An 18,917-nucleotide genomic window follows, 5' to 3' on the forward strand; every position below is an offset into this window, starting at 1 on the left:
CCTGTTCTCATAAAACACACAGTAGCAACCAGCAACGTCGAATAATCACGCCATTTTGATTCCAAAATGTGTTCATGAAGATTTATTTCCCTTTTCTTTCCTGCAGGTGAACCAAGAGATACGGGAACAGATAGAAGTAGTCAGGTTTCATTCCCTCTGATGCCAAGAATCTTGCTGAAGCCTCACTTGGATCACCGCTTGCTGTATGCTAAGCCAAAAGGAGATGATGCATTTCAAACACTTTAACTTAATATTAAACATCGTACCTCTGTAACACTCACTGTACTGCATTTTAAAAAGCTTATACCAGAAGTCTCATTAGCAAAACCATTAAAACAAGCACGCAGCTGGTACAGAGCGTTCGCTGTGCAGAAGAGTCAAATTTTTCTAAATTTATAGTGGCAAAATTGATTACTGATTCTAACATCTGTTGTAAATTTTGCATCTAAATTCTCCTTAAAACATCACTGAGCTCAGAAACATCAAACCAGGCTCTACAAACCAGTACCCCTCCCCCAGGAGCCACATAAATAATCTCCATGCAAACCAAATGTGATCTTCTCATAAAAACAATCATTACTGTCATATATTATATAATAAGCAGTAAAGCACGCTTGGAGATGTAACTCAATGTATTTACACTCTGTTTGCAATCATCCAGAAGCCAATGGTAACTTTGAAGAAAGGATCTGTTAGGGGGAGGGAAGAGACACCCAAGTAAACAGCACCAGATGCAAGCCTGAAATGCAAGCTGGCATCTTCTTCATCCAGAAGTGTAAAGGAAACTACCTGTAAGCAATGTTATAAATGCAGAACTGGAAGACAGCAATATGAGACTTCTTTTTTGTAATATTTCATGCCTTTCTCTGGACAAACCATCTCTATCACCTTCAGGCAAGAAGTACATAACCCCAGGCTCCAATACCTCTAGACAGCGAGTGCACTGTTAGAAATGTGATATGTTAGGAGAAGCAGAGCTAAGAAATTTCTACTTTGTCCTTTTTAATAGGGGGAAGGAAAAAAACGAAAAAACAAAAAAACAAATCGCCCACATTCGCTACACCTCACCCAGAGCCATGACCCTGTTTTTCAGTGAAAACTTAATTCCCCTGAAGTAGGAAAAAAACCCTAAAGAACAACATCAAAAAAAAAAAAAAAGGGATAAGGCTTTACTAGAGCTCTAAAGCAAAACTGAATCACGTACAAATGACACAAGTCGCTGAGTGAACTCCAGAAAGCTCCAATAAGCTGTTTCTTGCTTTTTTGTGACCCTCCTGGAAGGACAGGCAGGGTAAGGTTCTGCTTCATCATCAGTTCTTGCTGTGCCGTAACATTTATTAACCTAAAGGGTTTTTTTTCCCCCCCCGTTTGCTTTGTGTGTGGTTCCAATCTGTTTAAGAGGACATTGGCACCTGTCCTCTGAAAGGTAAGGCAGTTCAGTAATGCCTACTTGCTGTCTGGCAGCACAGCAAGTACTTTGAGGCACAGCATAGCAAGCAGACTGAACAGGATTTATCATGATTAAGTCAAGAAGATACAGAAGGAAGAGGTGACACCATGTCAAGGTGGAAGACTGCTCTTCAGAAAGCACGAGTGAGCAACTAGGACCCTCTTCCTAACCCTCTTGTAGCCACCAAGCCCATGAACTTCCACGGGGCAGCAACCACTTGCTTCAAGAGTTGCTTTCTCAACAGGGCAGGGGAACGGGACAAAACACCTCCCCACTCCCCCTCCCAAAAAAACCAGTGATCCCAGAGGTGTTGCAATGTAACGTTGAACCACAAATGGGGCATGTTCTGCTGGTGTCCGCAACATCATCTTTTCTCCAGAGTTATCTTCAAGGTCCTTGCATACAAATCTGCAGGCAGTTTAAAAATGAACTTTTTTTTTTTTTTTTAAATATATATATATATATATATATCTCAATTTATAATACTGAGTCCCTGCATCCTCACTTCATCTATCAGCACAGGGGTGATTCCAATTTGTATCAGTCAACATCCCTATTGCTTGGGAAAACACCTGGTGATCTGTAGGCAGCAACAAGAACAACAGTTTTCAAAGTTCCTCAACCTACAGAATCTGGTCTAGTAACATGGAGGGAAACAGTGCAAAGAGCCAAAAATGTGCTTCCAAACAAATAGATCATCAGTCTAACCTCTGGCGGGTTATTTCTGTGCTCAAACAGTACCTGTTTGGTTAATTATATTTTCCAAGAAGGCATCAACTTGAGCAGAAAACTTCAAGGGATGGAAAATCTAGTTCTCCCCTCCAGAGTTTTTGGGCCCTCATTAATAATTTGTACCCCACTTCTCATTTGCATAGGGCACTGACAAGAAGCGACGGCTGGAAGAAATGTCTTTCAACCACTACAGTACAGATTTCTCGTCCTTATGATGAGAATAGGAATTCTCATCCTTAGTACTTCCTCCAAGTGCTTGTCCCTCAATCGTTCTGATGAACTAAAAGCTGTCAGAGGATGAGACTACCAGACTTTTCAAACGTCATGTTTGCAAAGGGCACATTCTAGACTGCATGTGTTAACATCTTTCTTTTTCCTTTCAGTTTGCCTTGGAGGGCTGAAGACATGATGAGAACCAAACGGAGCCTTCTGGGAGTCCACCTGCTATTTAACAGCAAATCCTCTCTCAAGAAACATTGCTCAGTATAGAGCATTTGACACAAGTTCATCTCAATGAGGATTTCTCCAGAAAGGATAAAACTTACTCCAAATAACAGGGACAAAGAGGCAGCCTCTTTCTGCTTGCTCCAGAAAGAAATATCACAAAGTCTCCCCCAACCCCGAACTTTCTTTGAAACTGCTGTAGTGACTAATCACCAGCATGGTGTACAGTGCTGGGAAAACACACTGGGAACAATTCCTTATTAAATTTATTCCTTTATTTATTAATGGCTTAAGAACTTTGCCCAGAGCTTCTGTCAAAATGAGTGAGAGAGAGAGAGAGAGATCAAGGAGGACAAGAGACCTTCCATCTTCGGTCCTCAGCATGCTAGGGCAGTGCCCTGCCCTCTTCCTTTCTCTCACTCATCTATTCAGATTATCAATATTTAGCAGCAGGAACTGTCTCTAATGACACATCTCTACAGCACCAACCACAGCAGAGCCCCAGGGACTGCCAGGCTCTTCACAAGCACACAAACGAGCAATGCAGGCAGATAACAGAGCCCAGGAACACCACTTACCAAACACCATAGTGGCAAGCACAGCAAGGTACAACTTGTGTCTGCAGAAACTCCTCTCTCCCAGTTTTTTTTTTTCTTTTTTAAATGCGCCAAAATCAAACCCATCAGAGATTCTGAGTAGCAGTGACTCATATCAGCTGCAACGCCAGCTTGTCTCCGTCTCAGGAGAATTGAATAAACCTGGACAGCTTGTCAAGTGGTGTAAAAGTATGAGACTTGCACTTTGTTACCAGATATATTCCAACACTTTCCCAACACGATGCATCAGTACTTCCCCATCTATTTGGAAATATGAACTGTATTCCTCAAGAATATCAGAAGATGCATTAGCTTTCGCCACCTTTCATTCATCACCGTCCTATGAAACGGTGCTTAACATCCCACATGAATACCAAGCAATGCACTTTGAGGAAAAACAGAGCTACTTGTTCCTCAAGGCAGATAAATATAATTTTTAGGAGCCCTCTACAACCAGGGTCATGTATACCATTAAAGGAAAAACATAACAAACGGCAGCTCCCTAGAGGCTTCTCGCTGTGCCCCACATTTGGCAACCTAACACGCAAGCAGAGCAGGACGCTGGCAGAACAGTACACTACTGACTGGAGCAACTATTAATTGGCTCATGTTACCGGGATTTCAAGGACCCTTCAAAGTGCAGTTGCCTTTAGGGGAAAATGCACCTGCTAGTTGAACTTCTTCTTTCCTCTTCACCTTGACCAGAGTATTTTTAGCTGTATGGACAGACCTGCCAATACATTCACCTTCAATTCTTTGCAAGGAAATTTCTGACAACACGCAGCAATGAACAAACCTTATCTATCCAGGGTCAAGCAAGACAGAAGGAGAGAAATGATGGGCAAAGGCAGGTTCCCAAAAGACTACTTAAATATTTTTGCTTCATTTCAGCTTCCCTCTGTTCCATACCCTCCTTTATTCTCACAAAGAACTTAGTGGTAAGTTTGTCCCTACTTTCAGTAAGCTCAGGATTTGGCCTGATATTTTGCCTAATGAGATCAGCCAGCACAGTTAAATGCAAGCAACTTGATAAAACTACCCATATGCCTTTGCAGAAGACAGCGCCACTAATTTACACTGAATCGCCTGGATCTACCCATATATTTGGCAGAGAACAGTCCAATATTGTCATCGCAGAAGGCAGTAAAACTTATTACCCAAATGAAACAGGCCCTCTTGTCTGTTAACCTCAGCAGGTGACATGTAACCTTCTGCCAAACCTCTAAGTAGAAGTCCTTTTTTAACCATCAGAGCGCAGGATCAGTAAATGAGAGAGAAGACATGTGCATTCCCTATTAACTCACATGATGCTGTGCACTGAGTGCTTCATTAATTACTATAAAAACTGTGACATATAAAAAATAGGACGGACTCAATTCTGAGCTGACAGGAACAGGCATGAGCCCATGGGCCTTCAGCTCACTGTTCAGCTGCCTCAGATGGACACACATTACCGGCAGTATAAAGGGTCATCCTTACTGTTATGTTTAAATCCACTGCTTTAGCTAAGCCTTTCAGAAATATGTCTTTAGCTCTACATAGCAGGAGGGTGACTAGAGCTAGTAAACTCCAGCACACGCACCTTAATGTCCTCTGCATGCTTCAGTTTCAAGGGAACCTTTGGGAACAAGTGCTAAGTACCACATACGGCTTTATGACTCCTCCCAGGCTTCCCCAAATTTCCAGTCTTTCTTCGGCAGCCTGATTTCGGCGTAAACTGCTTCACTAGGAAATCTTCTATTACCTTATAATCTTATTATACCTTGCAGTAACTTACATTTGCAGCAAAGTTTACTGTCCTTTTTAAAACACATTCTGCCTTCCTTTTTCCTGAAATTTCTTCCTATATGGAAAACCTTTCAGACCCGATGGACTTTATATCTTAATACACAGAACATGTAAAAGCACTCCAAACAAAACCAGAACCCAGTGTCCCTCTAGCATCTCAGTCTTCCACTTCTGTCCTGAGTAGATAATGTGCAGAAGAAAGGAAAAAAAAAATATTCTTAACTGGGTACCTTTTCAGACAAGGCCTTTAAACTGTCTAGAAACCTCTGCCAGAAATCCTTGAAGAGGGGCCGATCAATTTTCTTCAGGCTATCTTTGGTGCTGGCATCCACACTGACATACAGCTGCGTTACTGGCTCAAGGTTCCTTGGTAATAAAAAGGAGAGGGGAATGGTTATTTTCAGACATTTCTGCTAACTGAATTTGTGCTTTCTTACCAAAGCAGGCATAAAACATAGTAACTCAGAACAAGCTGCTGCTCTGGTCCAGTAGTGAAAGGAACTGCACGGTATTTACAGCAGAATCAAACTTCAGTGGATCATCTTTGCCAAAATGGCCATAGTCTTAATAGCAAGAAGTTACAATCTACTTTCACCAAATAACACACCCCAAGGCTAGGAACATCACACACGCAGAGGACTTGGATGACTTTTTAATGAGCAGAGAACAGGAACCTAATTCATTTTAGTATAGTTGCAAAACACTGAGAAAGGCTTTCCAAAGCAGGCTGTGATGGGAGGAGTCTCCCTGGGTTCACATGAGGCATTGAAAGACACTGCTTCGCACCCTAGCTCTGAGGTTAAAAACCAAAAAACTCAACCCCTTCCCCAAAATACAACTGTAAGTCAGCCAATTTCTACTGCTGGGCAGGCGGAACCTACCTATCTGCAGCTTGCATCATCAGTCAAATTTTGGAGAAAAATCAAAGCTGTTTAGAAAATAAAACAAAATACAACCCTTCTTTTACATAAGTCCTGCAGCGATGTCCCTGGTCAAGTAACGGTGCTGAGTGTGGCTTTTGCGAGCCCAACGCAGGTAACGTCTGCAAGATTAAACCTCCTCTGCTGTGTTAAGAGCCTGCGACCAGTCTAACCCATTCCCACAAGCCCCAAGGGTGTAACAGAGCCAGGTGGACACGCACACACATCACGGGGCAAGCAGAGAGGAGAACGAGCAACGCTGCGGTCTATTAGCAAAGGGATAACGAAGGGCAAACAAGTGGCAAACTAAAGTGAGCTCCCTTGGCGCAGACGAACTGGATGAAGCAGGTGGATGCTGACACACGCTGCTCGGTGGCACGGCTCGGTGGCACGGCTGTACGCACGTCAAGCGCCAGGCAAACGTGACACAGCCGCTTGCCTTCACGGCGTCTGCACGATGAAGTGACAGCCTCCAAATTGCACCGCGTAGCTCTTGAGCTCTTAACACTTTTTGGACGACATTAAGGAGGAATCTTTTGTGAGGGCTTTCTGTGAAGGCTGTTAATGATACAGGCTATACTTTCGGTTTGATTTGGTTCTTTAGAAGAGGAGAAGAAATTAGAACCTTTTGTTCAGCTGCCAAACAATGCCACCCAAGAGTATAATAAAACTCCCCCTGAAGGCGACAAAAATGACAAGAACTGTCCAGAAGTGACAAAGCAGAGCTGTTAGTGGTCACAAAATCCTATTACTTGACATGAATGTGCAAGCAACCTAGCTAAACATATTCTCTATCTATTCAGACAGAAGAATAAAACAGCCAAGAACAAATTTAATATTTTAGATTTAAAAAAAATATATAGATAGATAGATAGGTCTTTGTCAACAAGCTTTTCTGGACCAGCAGCCCAAAGCCCCAATCTCCAAAATGACCAAGTGTTCTAAGCATAAATGGATCAAAGTATTCAATTACAAGAGCACAGCCAGAATATTCTTTTCTTTCCTTAATGCTACATTTGCCTAATTAAGAGGCCCCACTGAAGATGGAGTGAGCGCTTTTCAAAATATCAGCTGAGAAAGTAATCTCTTCTTAAAGGATCTGCATCCTACGGACAAGAAAGAGCCAGCATACTTGGCACTGTTATATCGGAGAAAACTAAGAAGGAACGTAAAGAGTTCCCATTCGGGGTCCACACAGCTCTCTTAATAGACCCAGCTGGACCTAAAACTAGCACGTGAGACCTTGTGCACGCTCTCAAAGGGAAAAGCAGGGAGATGACAATCAAGGGTCTGCACATCACCAGTAAGAAACAGAACACCAAGTGATGCTCCCCATACACAGCTACATCTCATAATTAACGTGAAATTTCGTGGCACAGTACCACAATGAATTTTCCAACGTTCTTCCTTAATTTTTGGTTATAATTTACAAACAAGACTGGCTTAGACAGCTGACATCCAGCCCAGGAGATCAAATTCAAACTTATTGTATTTACCACTTGTAAGATGAAGTCAGGCATAAATCATGACTGATCAGCATAACACAACTAATGAACAATAAACTGCCTTCAGACCACCAGCCATGATGTGGTTTTACAGGCAAAGGATAGGAGACAGTTTAGTCAGCGATAAAAAAAAAACCCACAAACAAATGAGCAAATGCTATATGCACGTAGGTGAGGGTGTGTGTTCACAGTCACTAATCAGATCCAGGAAAAGGAAGAGGACAGGAGCCAGGTAACAGCTGAATCTAAGCACATGTGCAACAAAAGCTGATTAACTTTACCAAAACTGTGTGTACGCAGATGAACCACCAGTCCAAATATGAAAGAAGGAAGAAAGGAAGGAGGATGGCACAGCCTGCGTCACTCCCGGGACCCGGCAAGCGGGCTGTGCTACTGCAGAGCCTGCAGGCCCCTCTCCTAGACACAGGCAACACTCCAGGCTGCTTTCTGGGTTTGCTCGCTGCATGCTGGAGGTCATGCTGCCTATTTTAAGGCTAAGTTTTAGACTATAGCTCCTGGCTGCTGACAGCTGAAGATTAGCTTGGTGCATACTTCAGTTCTCGTATTAGGCAAACCATTTGCTTTGATTAGCCAAAGAGCGGTCGCAACTTTTAAGACAGCAAGACTAGCATTTTATCACTCTTTCTGGTCTCTTTTTAAAACCATTCGGCAGATCCTAAGAAATATATCTCCAAAATACAGTGTATGGTCTCTTTTTTAAAAATGCTATTTTTAGGAAGGAGCAATTTCTGTCTATCAGGCACATAATACATGACTTAAAGTAACTTGATTACACAATTATTCAATCATTTGGAATGCCTTTGTAGTGTATAATTACTCACTCAAAAATTGCATGGCTCTTCCCCCCTCACTGCCATACTCAGACCAAGGAAAGGAAGTAAAAAAGAAGCTCTGTTAGAGAGCACTGATATGGGAAGGCATCGAACTGAAATGACAGGCTGAGCACCATACCAAAAACACCCCACGTACAACTCCACTAACTTGCTCAGGTAACTCCAGGTTGGACTTTGTGTGCATTTTTAGCTGATGGTATTCTGACAAGCTCCTAGCCACCTTGCAGCTCACGCTGCATGCAAGGGAAGGGCGTTAACTAGATTTCTTTGCTGCACTGCTTCAGTCTTAGTTAAAAGGGGCTTGGATGCTCAAAAGCATCAGAAACAGGAATTCTTTGCATTTGTAAATGCTCTTTCATCAGAGCACATTACAGTGTTGTGCATGTTAACTAGCATGACTTCCTCTGAGAGCCAGGTAAAAAACTACTGATCCCATTTTAGCAGATGAGGATGATTTATCACTGTGCTTTTCATCTGCGCTTAAACTGTCCTTGGTGTCCACTCCTGGAGATGCTGGGCTGCACAGAGCTTTGGTTTGAGCCTTTGTTGTTGTTCTTGCAGAGTCAGAGCAAAGATCAGACTGCAACCGAAGCAGGCAAATGAGAAAGACAATTTATGACTTCTGCCTCCTGCTCTAACTGTTGGAAACGCTCACACTAGTTATCTGCATCCCCAAGCACAAAACACAGCATACAGTTCACTTTGCTCTTTCCCCCCGCCTTGCACCTCTGGGAGGTACTATATTACATTCACTTCACTTCCAGAAGTAATCACACTTTGTTTAAGAGATACAGAAAAGAAAAGTCAAGCCGGGAAAGAGAAAGAGATGAGAAAGACCGTGGAGAGATTATGGTTAAAAGCAAATAGATGCCGAGTAGTCCTTTTCATTGTCAGCACTCATGCAGAGTCGACTGATAAGCGATAAAATAAACTACAACACAGCTTGCCACAGAAATCTCTTACTAGGGAGTTATTTTCTCAGACTCTTACCTAATCTCCTCCGGGAACTGTGCATTTGTAACCAGGAAACTAGAGATGTTATGCTGGTGCAGAAGCTTCAAGAACCGGTTGATCTCTGGGTACATGATCGGCTCTCCCACCAGAGACAGGGCACAGTGCTTCGCTGTCATCGCTTCTTCAAAACGATCCGCTTTAACTCCCGATACTCCTGCAAAAAGAGGAAAAAATAGGCAAAAATTACCCACAATCACTACGATTACCTACAGTCGTTACCTACCACAAGTCATATATCCACATTTAAAACACCACGGCACAAAGAAGAGAGACCAATAACAACTAGACTGCTCCTCGACCAGACACGGATGACACTAGTCCACTGCCCGTGTCAGCCAACACTGCTCTGTTGAAAGCCTCAAAGCAGCATCCATTCAGACGCGCTACGTTTGGGGTTTGACAAAAGATTTCTTTTTGCTTGGAACAATCAAGTCAAAATTTCTCTTGCTGGTCCCAAATGACACCTAAATGCTGGGATAGAAACACAAGAACAATAAAATCAGTGCCACTTCAAGTAGATATTTAAAAAAAGAAAAAGCAAACCAGATTACGTTTCTCTCCACTGCTAACCACAGGTAGTCCCATGGTCAAATGAAGACAAACTCCTGAAAGGAGCTGGGCATACTTCAGAGCACAGCAATAACCACTGTGCATCAATACTGGCAACCAAGAGGAACGCAACTCCACAGAGACAGAGGATCTGTTTAAAAAGAAAACCAACACGTGGCACAGTTCTGACTAGGAAGAAAAATTTCAGAAGAGGAAAAAGCAAAAAACTCAACTGCAGCATCCACGTGAAACAGTCATCAGATGCAGGTTTAACCAACCAGAACCGCATTCATTATACCCACAGGAGAGCAGAGGAGAGGGGTGAATACTCCTCTGTCCCATCCGTACCTAAGTGCTCAGGACCCCGAATGAACAAACAAGCTTTTGTTCCAAATACGTCACTTCACATTTCCTTGATATGCCTCGATCCACTTGAATAATATTCGTGGTTTTGGATTGGGGGTTGGTCTGTTTCACAAAAAAACCTGAAGACTTAAGTTTGAAACCAGGTCCTCAGCTCACCTCACGTTGCCTAGACGCTGGAGCTCAAACAGTACAGAAAATTACATGCTATGCTGCAAAGCCAAGATAAAAAGAGACATTCAGGGATATTGCTTCAGCCTCACACAGAAAAGCTGGTTTGTGATCGGAGCAGAGCTTAGTGCATTTCAAACCAGCTAGATTCAGTCCAAGGTAGGTGACAGAACTAACGGCTATTGTGCAGAAACTTGACAACGCTAAATGAGAACTTAATTTGAAAAGAAAAGAGAATCTCAACCATATACAGATATTAAAGGACTGACATTTCTATGCCTAACACTACTGTAGGTCATATTTTGGAATTAATTAATTAGTCTTTCTCGGCATCTTGCAATTGGATTATGATAATTACAGCGCCAGCTTTATAAGCAGACAGAAGAAACAATTCCAACAACATTATAAAGCTCTCAAGAATAACTTTCTCAAGATAGTTTAGAGCAAACCTGGCATGTACTAAACACCCTGCAGAGGAGTAGAGAGGTTTTATAAGCAGTCGTTTGATCACATAAATCACAAGCTAGACAGAGGTAAACTAAAAGGGATTAGTGGCTATTCCAAGAATCATATGAACTCTCCGGCACTTTCAGCTGCCGTAACACTACTGCACTCAACCTCTGCTCCCGTCTGTGATCCTCCCTCTGCCTTCAATCAGCAATGAACTTCAACAAAGTCCATGCATGGGGAGATTTTCAATGGCACACGGCAGGTCTGATGGGGGAGCAGGAGCTAGGAGCCTTAGGAACGTGAGCTGTGCCTGCGAGAGGCAGTGACTTACAGCTTTTGGGTCCTGCTGAGTTCAGATCTCAGTGGGGGCCCCCGCTTCGCATGCAGCCAAGACACCTTTGATCAGCACATCTCCCTCGAAAAGCTGATTCCTGCTGCTCTCCTACTGGTGCAGGAGAAGAAAAGCATCATCTGGCACATCACCCTGGAGAGGCTGGCTGTGGACTTCAGGTTCCCTTCTGCAAGTGTCTGTGCACCAGTGACCACGGATGCACTGCGTGTGAGTGGGAAGACAAGGAATGTGTTTTATCTACTCTTAGGATAAGATACACACAACTTCAGATCTCATTTTAAGACCCAATCATTCCAAACAACTCCTTCCTGTAAGCCAGAAGGGTTTCCTAGTTCAGATCAGGTAATGCACTTCCATTTCTCTGTTTGCTTTTCCCAAGTTAAGCCAGGGCTATAATATCAAAGACATCCTCTCTCCTATTTTTGAATTATGTTCCTACTCTGTGTATGCCCTTGTGAAGGGCAGAGATTTACCAGTCACCACCTAGAAAATGTATCAGACTCTTTTCACACCCTCCCACCTTAGCTCCCTCTCAGTAGCACGTCTCTCCATTGGTTGCTCTAAAGGAGAATTGTGTGACATATTGATTAATGGCTGTGGTCTTCAAAAGCCATACCAAGCATAGCAACAATGAAAGAGGAGAGGATGTATCATCATCTCTATATGCATGCATATAGACACTCCTGTACTTAGGGCAGAGGGTCACCAAATGTTTCTGTTTCTTCAGAAAACATCATTTTTACTACAGGGAGTGAAAGCAATAGATCAGATTACAAGGCAAGTTTACCATTTCCTTTGGCACACAGAGTAAGTCTGTGCATGTGTATTAGAATGCAAAGCCTAGTACTAGTACTAGAAAGAGTGCCAATTTATGCATATAAATTAGAGTATTATCTGAGCAGCACTACTGCACTTGAAAGCCTCAAGGATTCTCTAGATAAGGCATGCTCCCCATGCTTTTCTTCTCCATCAGCTTGAAAAGTCTGGTCTGCTCTTCCTTGGGGGTCAGTGTTCAAACACTCCATTAGCAGATGCACGCAGCACCCAGCTGGAAACTTCACTGAAGTCAACGTGGCAGTCCACGCTGCACCTGGCCAGAGCTACTCAGCCCAGCTGCGATCCATCTTCCCTCCCACACTGTCTCTCCCTCTACAACAAAGCAATCTAGTCCATCACTCCGCTCAAGCCTCGGGGTTTTTTTTTTTAATCAATCATAATAAAATCCAACCTACTATCTGTGGAGCGCTGCTAAGTTCTGTGGAACTAGACAGTCATGTTTTCCGCCTGAGGCATTTCCAACCTGGACAGAGTACAACTCCGACACGGTACACAAGGGAGTTTCATCCTGCAAGACACTGTGCATCTTTTAACTCTCCCTGGCTTCAATTTACTGCACAATGTTTCAACTCAATTTTGCCTTCACTGATTCTACTCTAACAATATTTTCACATGTACCTCAGGGAAGGGACAATGTAAAATTCACAAAGTGTAACAGCTGGCTACTGGGCTAAAGTTTTTCCTACTTTTTCTTTGGCTTAATAAACCTTTTGCTTTCAGGCTCCCAAGACAGGAAGCGTGTTGTCATCTATCACTGTGAAAATGTAACACATCTTCTCTTTCACTTTGCAACCCAGTTCTAATCCAGAGCTCTTCTCAGACTTTCTCCTTTCACAGTTCAAGGTCAAGTACAACAGTGCTGAGGAGCTACATGCAAGTTCTAGGGAATACTGGAAATTTGTTTAATTGAAAATAAGTTCCAGGAGAGACAACTGGGAATGTTTGCAAATGCTGCCAAGCCTATCTATATTCTTTCTCTCTCCACACCACTCTTTGGGAAGACAGCAAAGGGTGGTAAGAGAAGAGGAGGGTTATTCCAAAGTTTGAAGGTGGTTTTAAATTGTTTCCTGTAGTTGGCTTTCAGCGGAAGGTAGGACTTGCAAATACCTGCAAAAGGACTTTTGCTTTTCACCTTTCTCCACTGTGAGCACCAGACATTTCTGCCCTACAGGGGCAACACATCAATCAGTTGCAATAGCAACTGCATGCAAAAGTACTTATCACTTTAAACATATTTGCCTTGAAAAAGGCCCCATAAATGACTATTTTGAGTCAAGTCCTGCCTAACAAAAAGGAGGCAGGTTGTTGTTTTTAGGACTTCTAACAGTTATAACAAAATCACAGAAATTCTGGTTAGGAAGAACTTTTGCAGGTCTCTAGCCCAACCTCTTGCTCAAAGAGGACAGTTGCCAAAACTGGATCGGGGTGACAATGGCTTTGCTTAAAACGTCTGAAAACCTCAAAGGCTGGGGGTTTCCCCCACCTCTCTAGGGCCTTGTCCCAGAGCTGCACCCCTTTCTGCTGAAGAAGCTTATTTTAACATTCAACCTGAACCTGCCAAGCAGCAGCTCACAGCTGTTGCCCCTTGGTCTATCAACCCAAATGGGTCTCCCAGCTTGGACTGATGCACAGGGCTGTAACACCGCTCACACAGAACCCTCCACTTCTTGCTGAACAACATCCTCACAGACTGCCCTGTCTTGAGAGCTGGCAGCTGTGCTTTGGTTGGACTGATGGTAACACACTACCAACAGCAACTGCCTCCTTCTGCCTCTCATCTCACCTCTTCCCTAAGGAACTTCCCTGACAAATTAACATCCTTCTCCCTTATCCCACTGCAACGCTCTCACTTCTGTCCCATCCTCCCTAGCATCTACCTTTTCCTCATGATCTCCAGAGCTGAAATCCAATCCCACAAGATCTCCCTGTACGTGATGGGCAGCATACAGCTAGAACTTGTCATTCTGGCTGTCCTCAATGCAATTCAGAATGGGAGCTTCTACTGAACCGGCTTCCCAGAGAGATGCTGGCCTGAGAGTGCCTGATTCAAATCAGCGACTCCATGAGTAAAATGAAGCTCATGGGGCCCTAACTTGAGTTACTTTTCCTCCTATTATATACGTTCAATGAATGAGACAGAGTAACTCTCCTCTGCTGACAGAAGTTTTTCCCTGTCACATCTTTAATCCATTGGGTTCTCTCTGCACACAGCCAACATAAACAAATGAGCTCCCAAAATGACAGCCAAGACTAAGGCTCATCTTGCACATTTTATGGATGCTTCATTTACCTCCTGCTGCTCATGCAGCCTCCACTGTCAATTAGGAAGAACAGAGTTCTAGACCCGTCCTGCCAAGCTGGCTGGCTTTTCCAGCGCACAGAGCTGACCTTGGCAGAATGACCAAGTTTCTTACGTTTGAAAAAAGAAAAGAGGAAAAAAAAAAAAAAAAAAAAGAGAGAGATGTACGGATGTACAATGAACTCACAAGCAGTTCATATGCTAAGCAAGCAAGAGGCAGTAATTTTCAGAGGCCTGAGAGGTGCTGAGCACCTGGAGCTTCAGTTGCAACCAAATGTTTATCCAAAAACAAACAAAAACCCCAGACACATACATACACATACACAATGCTTTAAACACTATGGAAGCTTCCATCCTCACCCGAGGAAAGGACGTGACAACTACAAACATGCCCAAGAAGCAACTCCATTCTACTCCCTCAAAGACAGCAGATGACACCCAACATTCTAATGCCATGAAAAAGGCAAAATGTCTCAGAAAACAAGTAATCAATGTGCCACAAAAGCTTTTCACTTGCACATATTTCTGAAATTAGTTACAAATGTTATGCTTCCTTCCTAGCATTCTGCAGATCAAAATGTTTTGATCCTTGCTTTGAAGCTGCTGCTGTTGATTATCTTCCAACAGTGTCATTAATGGGGGAAAACAGGAGAAGATACCTTTGAACTGCTTGATCATATTCTGATGGTTCTCAATAGCCTCCCGCAAGATCATTTCAGGTTGGTCCATTTTCCATCGCCACTCCGTACCCACCGGATTTGTATGATGTCTGAAGGAAAAGAGACCAAGTTACTTATTGCAGTTTGTAACATACAAGGAAGAACCCATCTGTTGCCCTGGGTACTTTGGCATTGTTTAATAAAATAAAAAGCATCAGCAAATCTGCAGCAAGATCTCACTTCTGATGCAACCCACAGATGTGATCTTTAAAAATGATTCTTATTTTCCTTTCCTCCCAGGCTCCGGTCTCCCCAAAAGGAAAAACAGACCTTGCAATTCATAATAAAATTAACATACCTATTTTGAATCAAGGGCAAAAGGTTTCTAAGCATTTTAAATAATGTTTTGCAGCAAGAAAGACCTCTGTAGTAAAAGGAGAACTAGTTCTACCTCCTGTTCTGACCACAGTTGCATCAAACACTTCTGTCTTAAGACATTTTTAGCTCCACTGTAAAGCTACCAATTGCTGCCCTTAGAGGAAAGAGATTTGTTTCTAACCCAATCCTTGTATAATGTTCTGGTAACAAGACAGACGAGGTAGATTACTTCAAATATATAAAGAGACTAGGAAGTTTGCAATATGCCAGACATGCATCTATGATGGATCTGCTTAATTCCCTAGATTTATTCAGTAGAGGCTTCTTATTATTTGAGATCTGCTAGCTACTGAGCTACTAAAAAACCCCAGTGCAAAAAACAAAAATAAAACATTAATTTCTCTGAGCCAAAGCAGACTGCATGAATAAAAGCAACTCATCTTCCATCTGAGGGACAGCTCTTGTCAAACAGCTGGGCACAATAAAAAGCCAACCTTACCTACCCAGAAAGGGTCACTACTGTCACACAGAAAAGGCCTATTCAGGTAAATCTAGCATCAACTCACCCGGAAAATACCAGAAGTTTCTCCCCATTCCCTTCTTTGACACAAAAAGATGTTATTAAGGCATTTTAAATCGTCTGGACGACATGCATCCTGACCAGCAGACGAAATACTAGAAGCAACTTGTGTGGTACACAACGTGGTCTCACCTAGACAGCCTACCACCCAGAAAGAGTCTATGCAAGAGTATGGACCTCTCCCTAATCCCTAGAAATAGCATTAATGGACTAACACAGCTCTAGATAAGAATACAGTATCAAGCAATACTCTTAAAACTCAAGGGTTTTTTGACCAGCAGGTCTCTGGTTCATCTACTGCTCTCATCGTCATCCCTGGAAGTTGACTTATTCAGTCTTCCAGCTATACGGCATCAGGACATGACATTCCCAATATTTAACTACAGGAGGAAAGACAGAGGGAAGCACTTACTCAGAATTAAGTAGCTGGTTCACTGCCTAGCAAGGACAAATCAAGACTCCCACTAACTCCTCCAAGTGAGAAAGATATGCAGCTTCACATTTTCACAGCACTAAAATACATGATATCTGGACCCAGCAGCTGCTAAAGCAGCCTTTTGGCCCAGAGTTTTTTTGTCCACTTCAAGAGGAAAAATTCAAACACTACTCTCTGAAACTGCTTTACCATCTTAAAGATAATATAACCTTTAAGCTAAAACAGCTCTGCTTTTTGGATTTCCCACTTTTTTAGGCTGCCAATGTGGAAAATTTTCTGAATGCTAGCTATAAAAAGGCATTTATAAAACTCTTACATGTTTAACTACATAGCTTGTACCTTGTATATTTAATAGGGCAAGTTGGCAGAAAATCAATAGACTCTTGATGCACTCTGGACAACCATTAATTATTAGTGTTTAACAGTCCTTGAATTTAACACATTCTGACTGGTTAATAAACACACCAGGTCAGGTCTACAAAGCAGGTTTTTTTTGTTTTTTTTTTGTTTGTTTGTTTTTTTTTCAAAAAGCAGTTTTCTTCTAATGTGGAAGAAAAGCAGTATTTGGTGGCTTATGAAACTGTTTCACAGTCCCTGGCACAGACAAAATTTCACCATCCTTTTTTCATTCCCTGCAGGCTCTGCGACCCCCTACATCATCCACCTCGTTATTCAAATCTTGAGAAGAGCTGAAAGCAAAAATACCAGTAGGTAGTTGTGCATGGTACTCCTGCCCTTCTCACATACTAAACACCCCATCCCAAACCCTTATTGCAGTAGAGAACTTCAAGTCTGAAACGTGCTCATTTGAGAAGCTGCCCTAATACTCCAAAGACAAGCTGTGACTGTTCCAGCAAACCACCATGAGAAAGCGATGCAAGATCACACCAACACAACGGGGAGTTCTCGGCTCTCCCCTAGCTAAGGAGACGGCCTCCCATTGAACTTTATTTGCATTCCCATCAGACCTCTGATCTACCAGTGTTATTTGCCAACTTTACCAAGATGTCCCTAGCAGTCAGTTAGACCTTGGTGAGGAAAGTGTGTGCTTCAGTAGAGCAGTGCATTCAACTCCCCAGTCGGCTGTATGTTGTTTTAATAAATCAGCCTTTTGTTTGATCATCAGGGGCAAGTCCATTTAATGCTACTAATTCCAATGATGGAAAAAGGCAAGAGAATTTACTGCAATGCCTTTACAGAAGGGAGGCATTTTCCCCCTGCACCTGGTTAGTTATAGAGGAAGGGTTTTTTGTTTGTTTGAAGTCTGGCAATTTCTGGATTTGTGCCTCTTGCTATCTCTCTGTTAGCAGACAGGGAGAAACCATGAGTAAAGATGGTCTTGGGGTCAAGACTCCTAAATGAATTTTGATTCTGCAATTGACTCCCAGCATGGCCATAAGCAAACCAATGATCCTCTTTTAAAATAGCTGTACTCTCCTCTGAGCAAAACTTAATATTATTGAGTCTTCTAATAAACTCTGAGGGAAAATGCAGCACAAATACAAAGCATCATTTACTCTAGTGAGCAATGATTGATGCTGATAGCTGGCAGAGAACATGAAGATAAGGTAATGCTGGCAGCAGTGATGATGAAAGGACAGAGTATATGATTCCTAGGAATGGACAGGAGGAATAGAGCAGAATAAAAACAGAGTTCAAGAAAGCAGACTTCAGTGAATTCTGAAAACTGACAGGTGAGATCCCAGAGGAGGAAAGTTTCAGGGCAAAGGAGTTCAGGAGAACTGACAGTTTTTTAAACCCTATTAAGGCAGAAGTGAAAACTGTGGCAATAAAAAGAAAAGACATGAAGTATAACAAGAAAACAATCTGGCAGAATCATGAGCTCTTCAACCTTAGTGGTCCTCCAGCTGAAAATAAAAAGGAGAACATAAGAACACAGGGTCATAATCAGAAAGGTCAAAGCACAAAATAAGATACAACTAGTAAAGGACATACAAAAAGGCTAACAAGAAAACCTTTCCCTATAATGACATGAGGATTATGAGGCAGACCAAGGAAGGCGCTGGTCCAGCACGCAAGGAAGCAAAGCTCAACACTTCTCCACGATGACAAAAACACCAAGCATCTGTGCCTTTTCTTTTACTTCTTCCCAATGGCAATGGAAAGAACTCAAACTAGACTAGGACGAGGACAGCTTAGAGTACTTACCTAAATGAAGCGTTTTCAAATTACTAGGTGTCATTAAACTCATCCTAGAGAGTGTTGGATGAACTGGCTGATGGAGTATCAGAGCTACTAGCCATAAGCTAAGAGCTCCTGGAGAACAGGTAAAAGAGATTCCAAGAGACTGGAAAAGCCAAATGCAGCACCCACTTCAGGAGAAGCCAGGACTTCTAAATCAGTCCTTCTTAATCTCTAGTTCCTCAGAAAATTGTGGACTAAAACAGCTTGTAACTCTCAGAAGACAGTAAAAAGAGCAGTAACAGCTAACACGAATCTGTTGAGAACATTTCATGCAAAGACCACCACAGGCAAAGGGAAAAACAGATGGTCTAGCTTTTGACACTGTTTTACAAGAC

At 42.6% G+C, this 18,917-nt stretch overlaps 1 protein-coding gene across 6 annotated transcripts in view; it reads right to left on the bottom strand.

Annotated features, from left to right (window-relative positions):
• LOC112987355 (S-adenosyl-L-methionine-dependent tRNA 4-demethylwyosine synthase TYW1) overlaps positions 1 to 18,917 on the bottom strand; it is a 114,545-nt gene that overhangs the window by 52,920 nt on the left and 42,708 nt on the right. For all 6 annotated transcript variants that reach the window (XM_026107228.2, XM_026107229.2, XM_064523460.1 and 3 more), the window contains exons 11-13: positions 14,984 to 15,093; positions 9,280 to 9,457; positions 5,241 to 5,376 (exon numbers count right to left, since the gene is read on the bottom strand). In XM_026107228.2, the coding sequence (XP_025963013.2) occupies positions 5,241 to 5,376; positions 9,280 to 9,457; positions 14,984 to 15,093 (424 nt within the window). The remainder of the gene's footprint in view (positions 1 to 5,240; positions 5,377 to 9,279; positions 9,458 to 14,983; positions 15,094 to 18,917) is intronic.

The sequence above is a fragment of the Dromaius novaehollandiae genome, chromosome 19 (assembly GCF_036370855.1).
Source record: "Dromaius novaehollandiae isolate bDroNov1 chromosome 19, bDroNov1.hap1, whole genome shotgun sequence".
NCBI lineage: Eukaryota > Metazoa > Chordata > Aves > Casuariiformes > Dromaiidae > Dromaius > Dromaius novaehollandiae.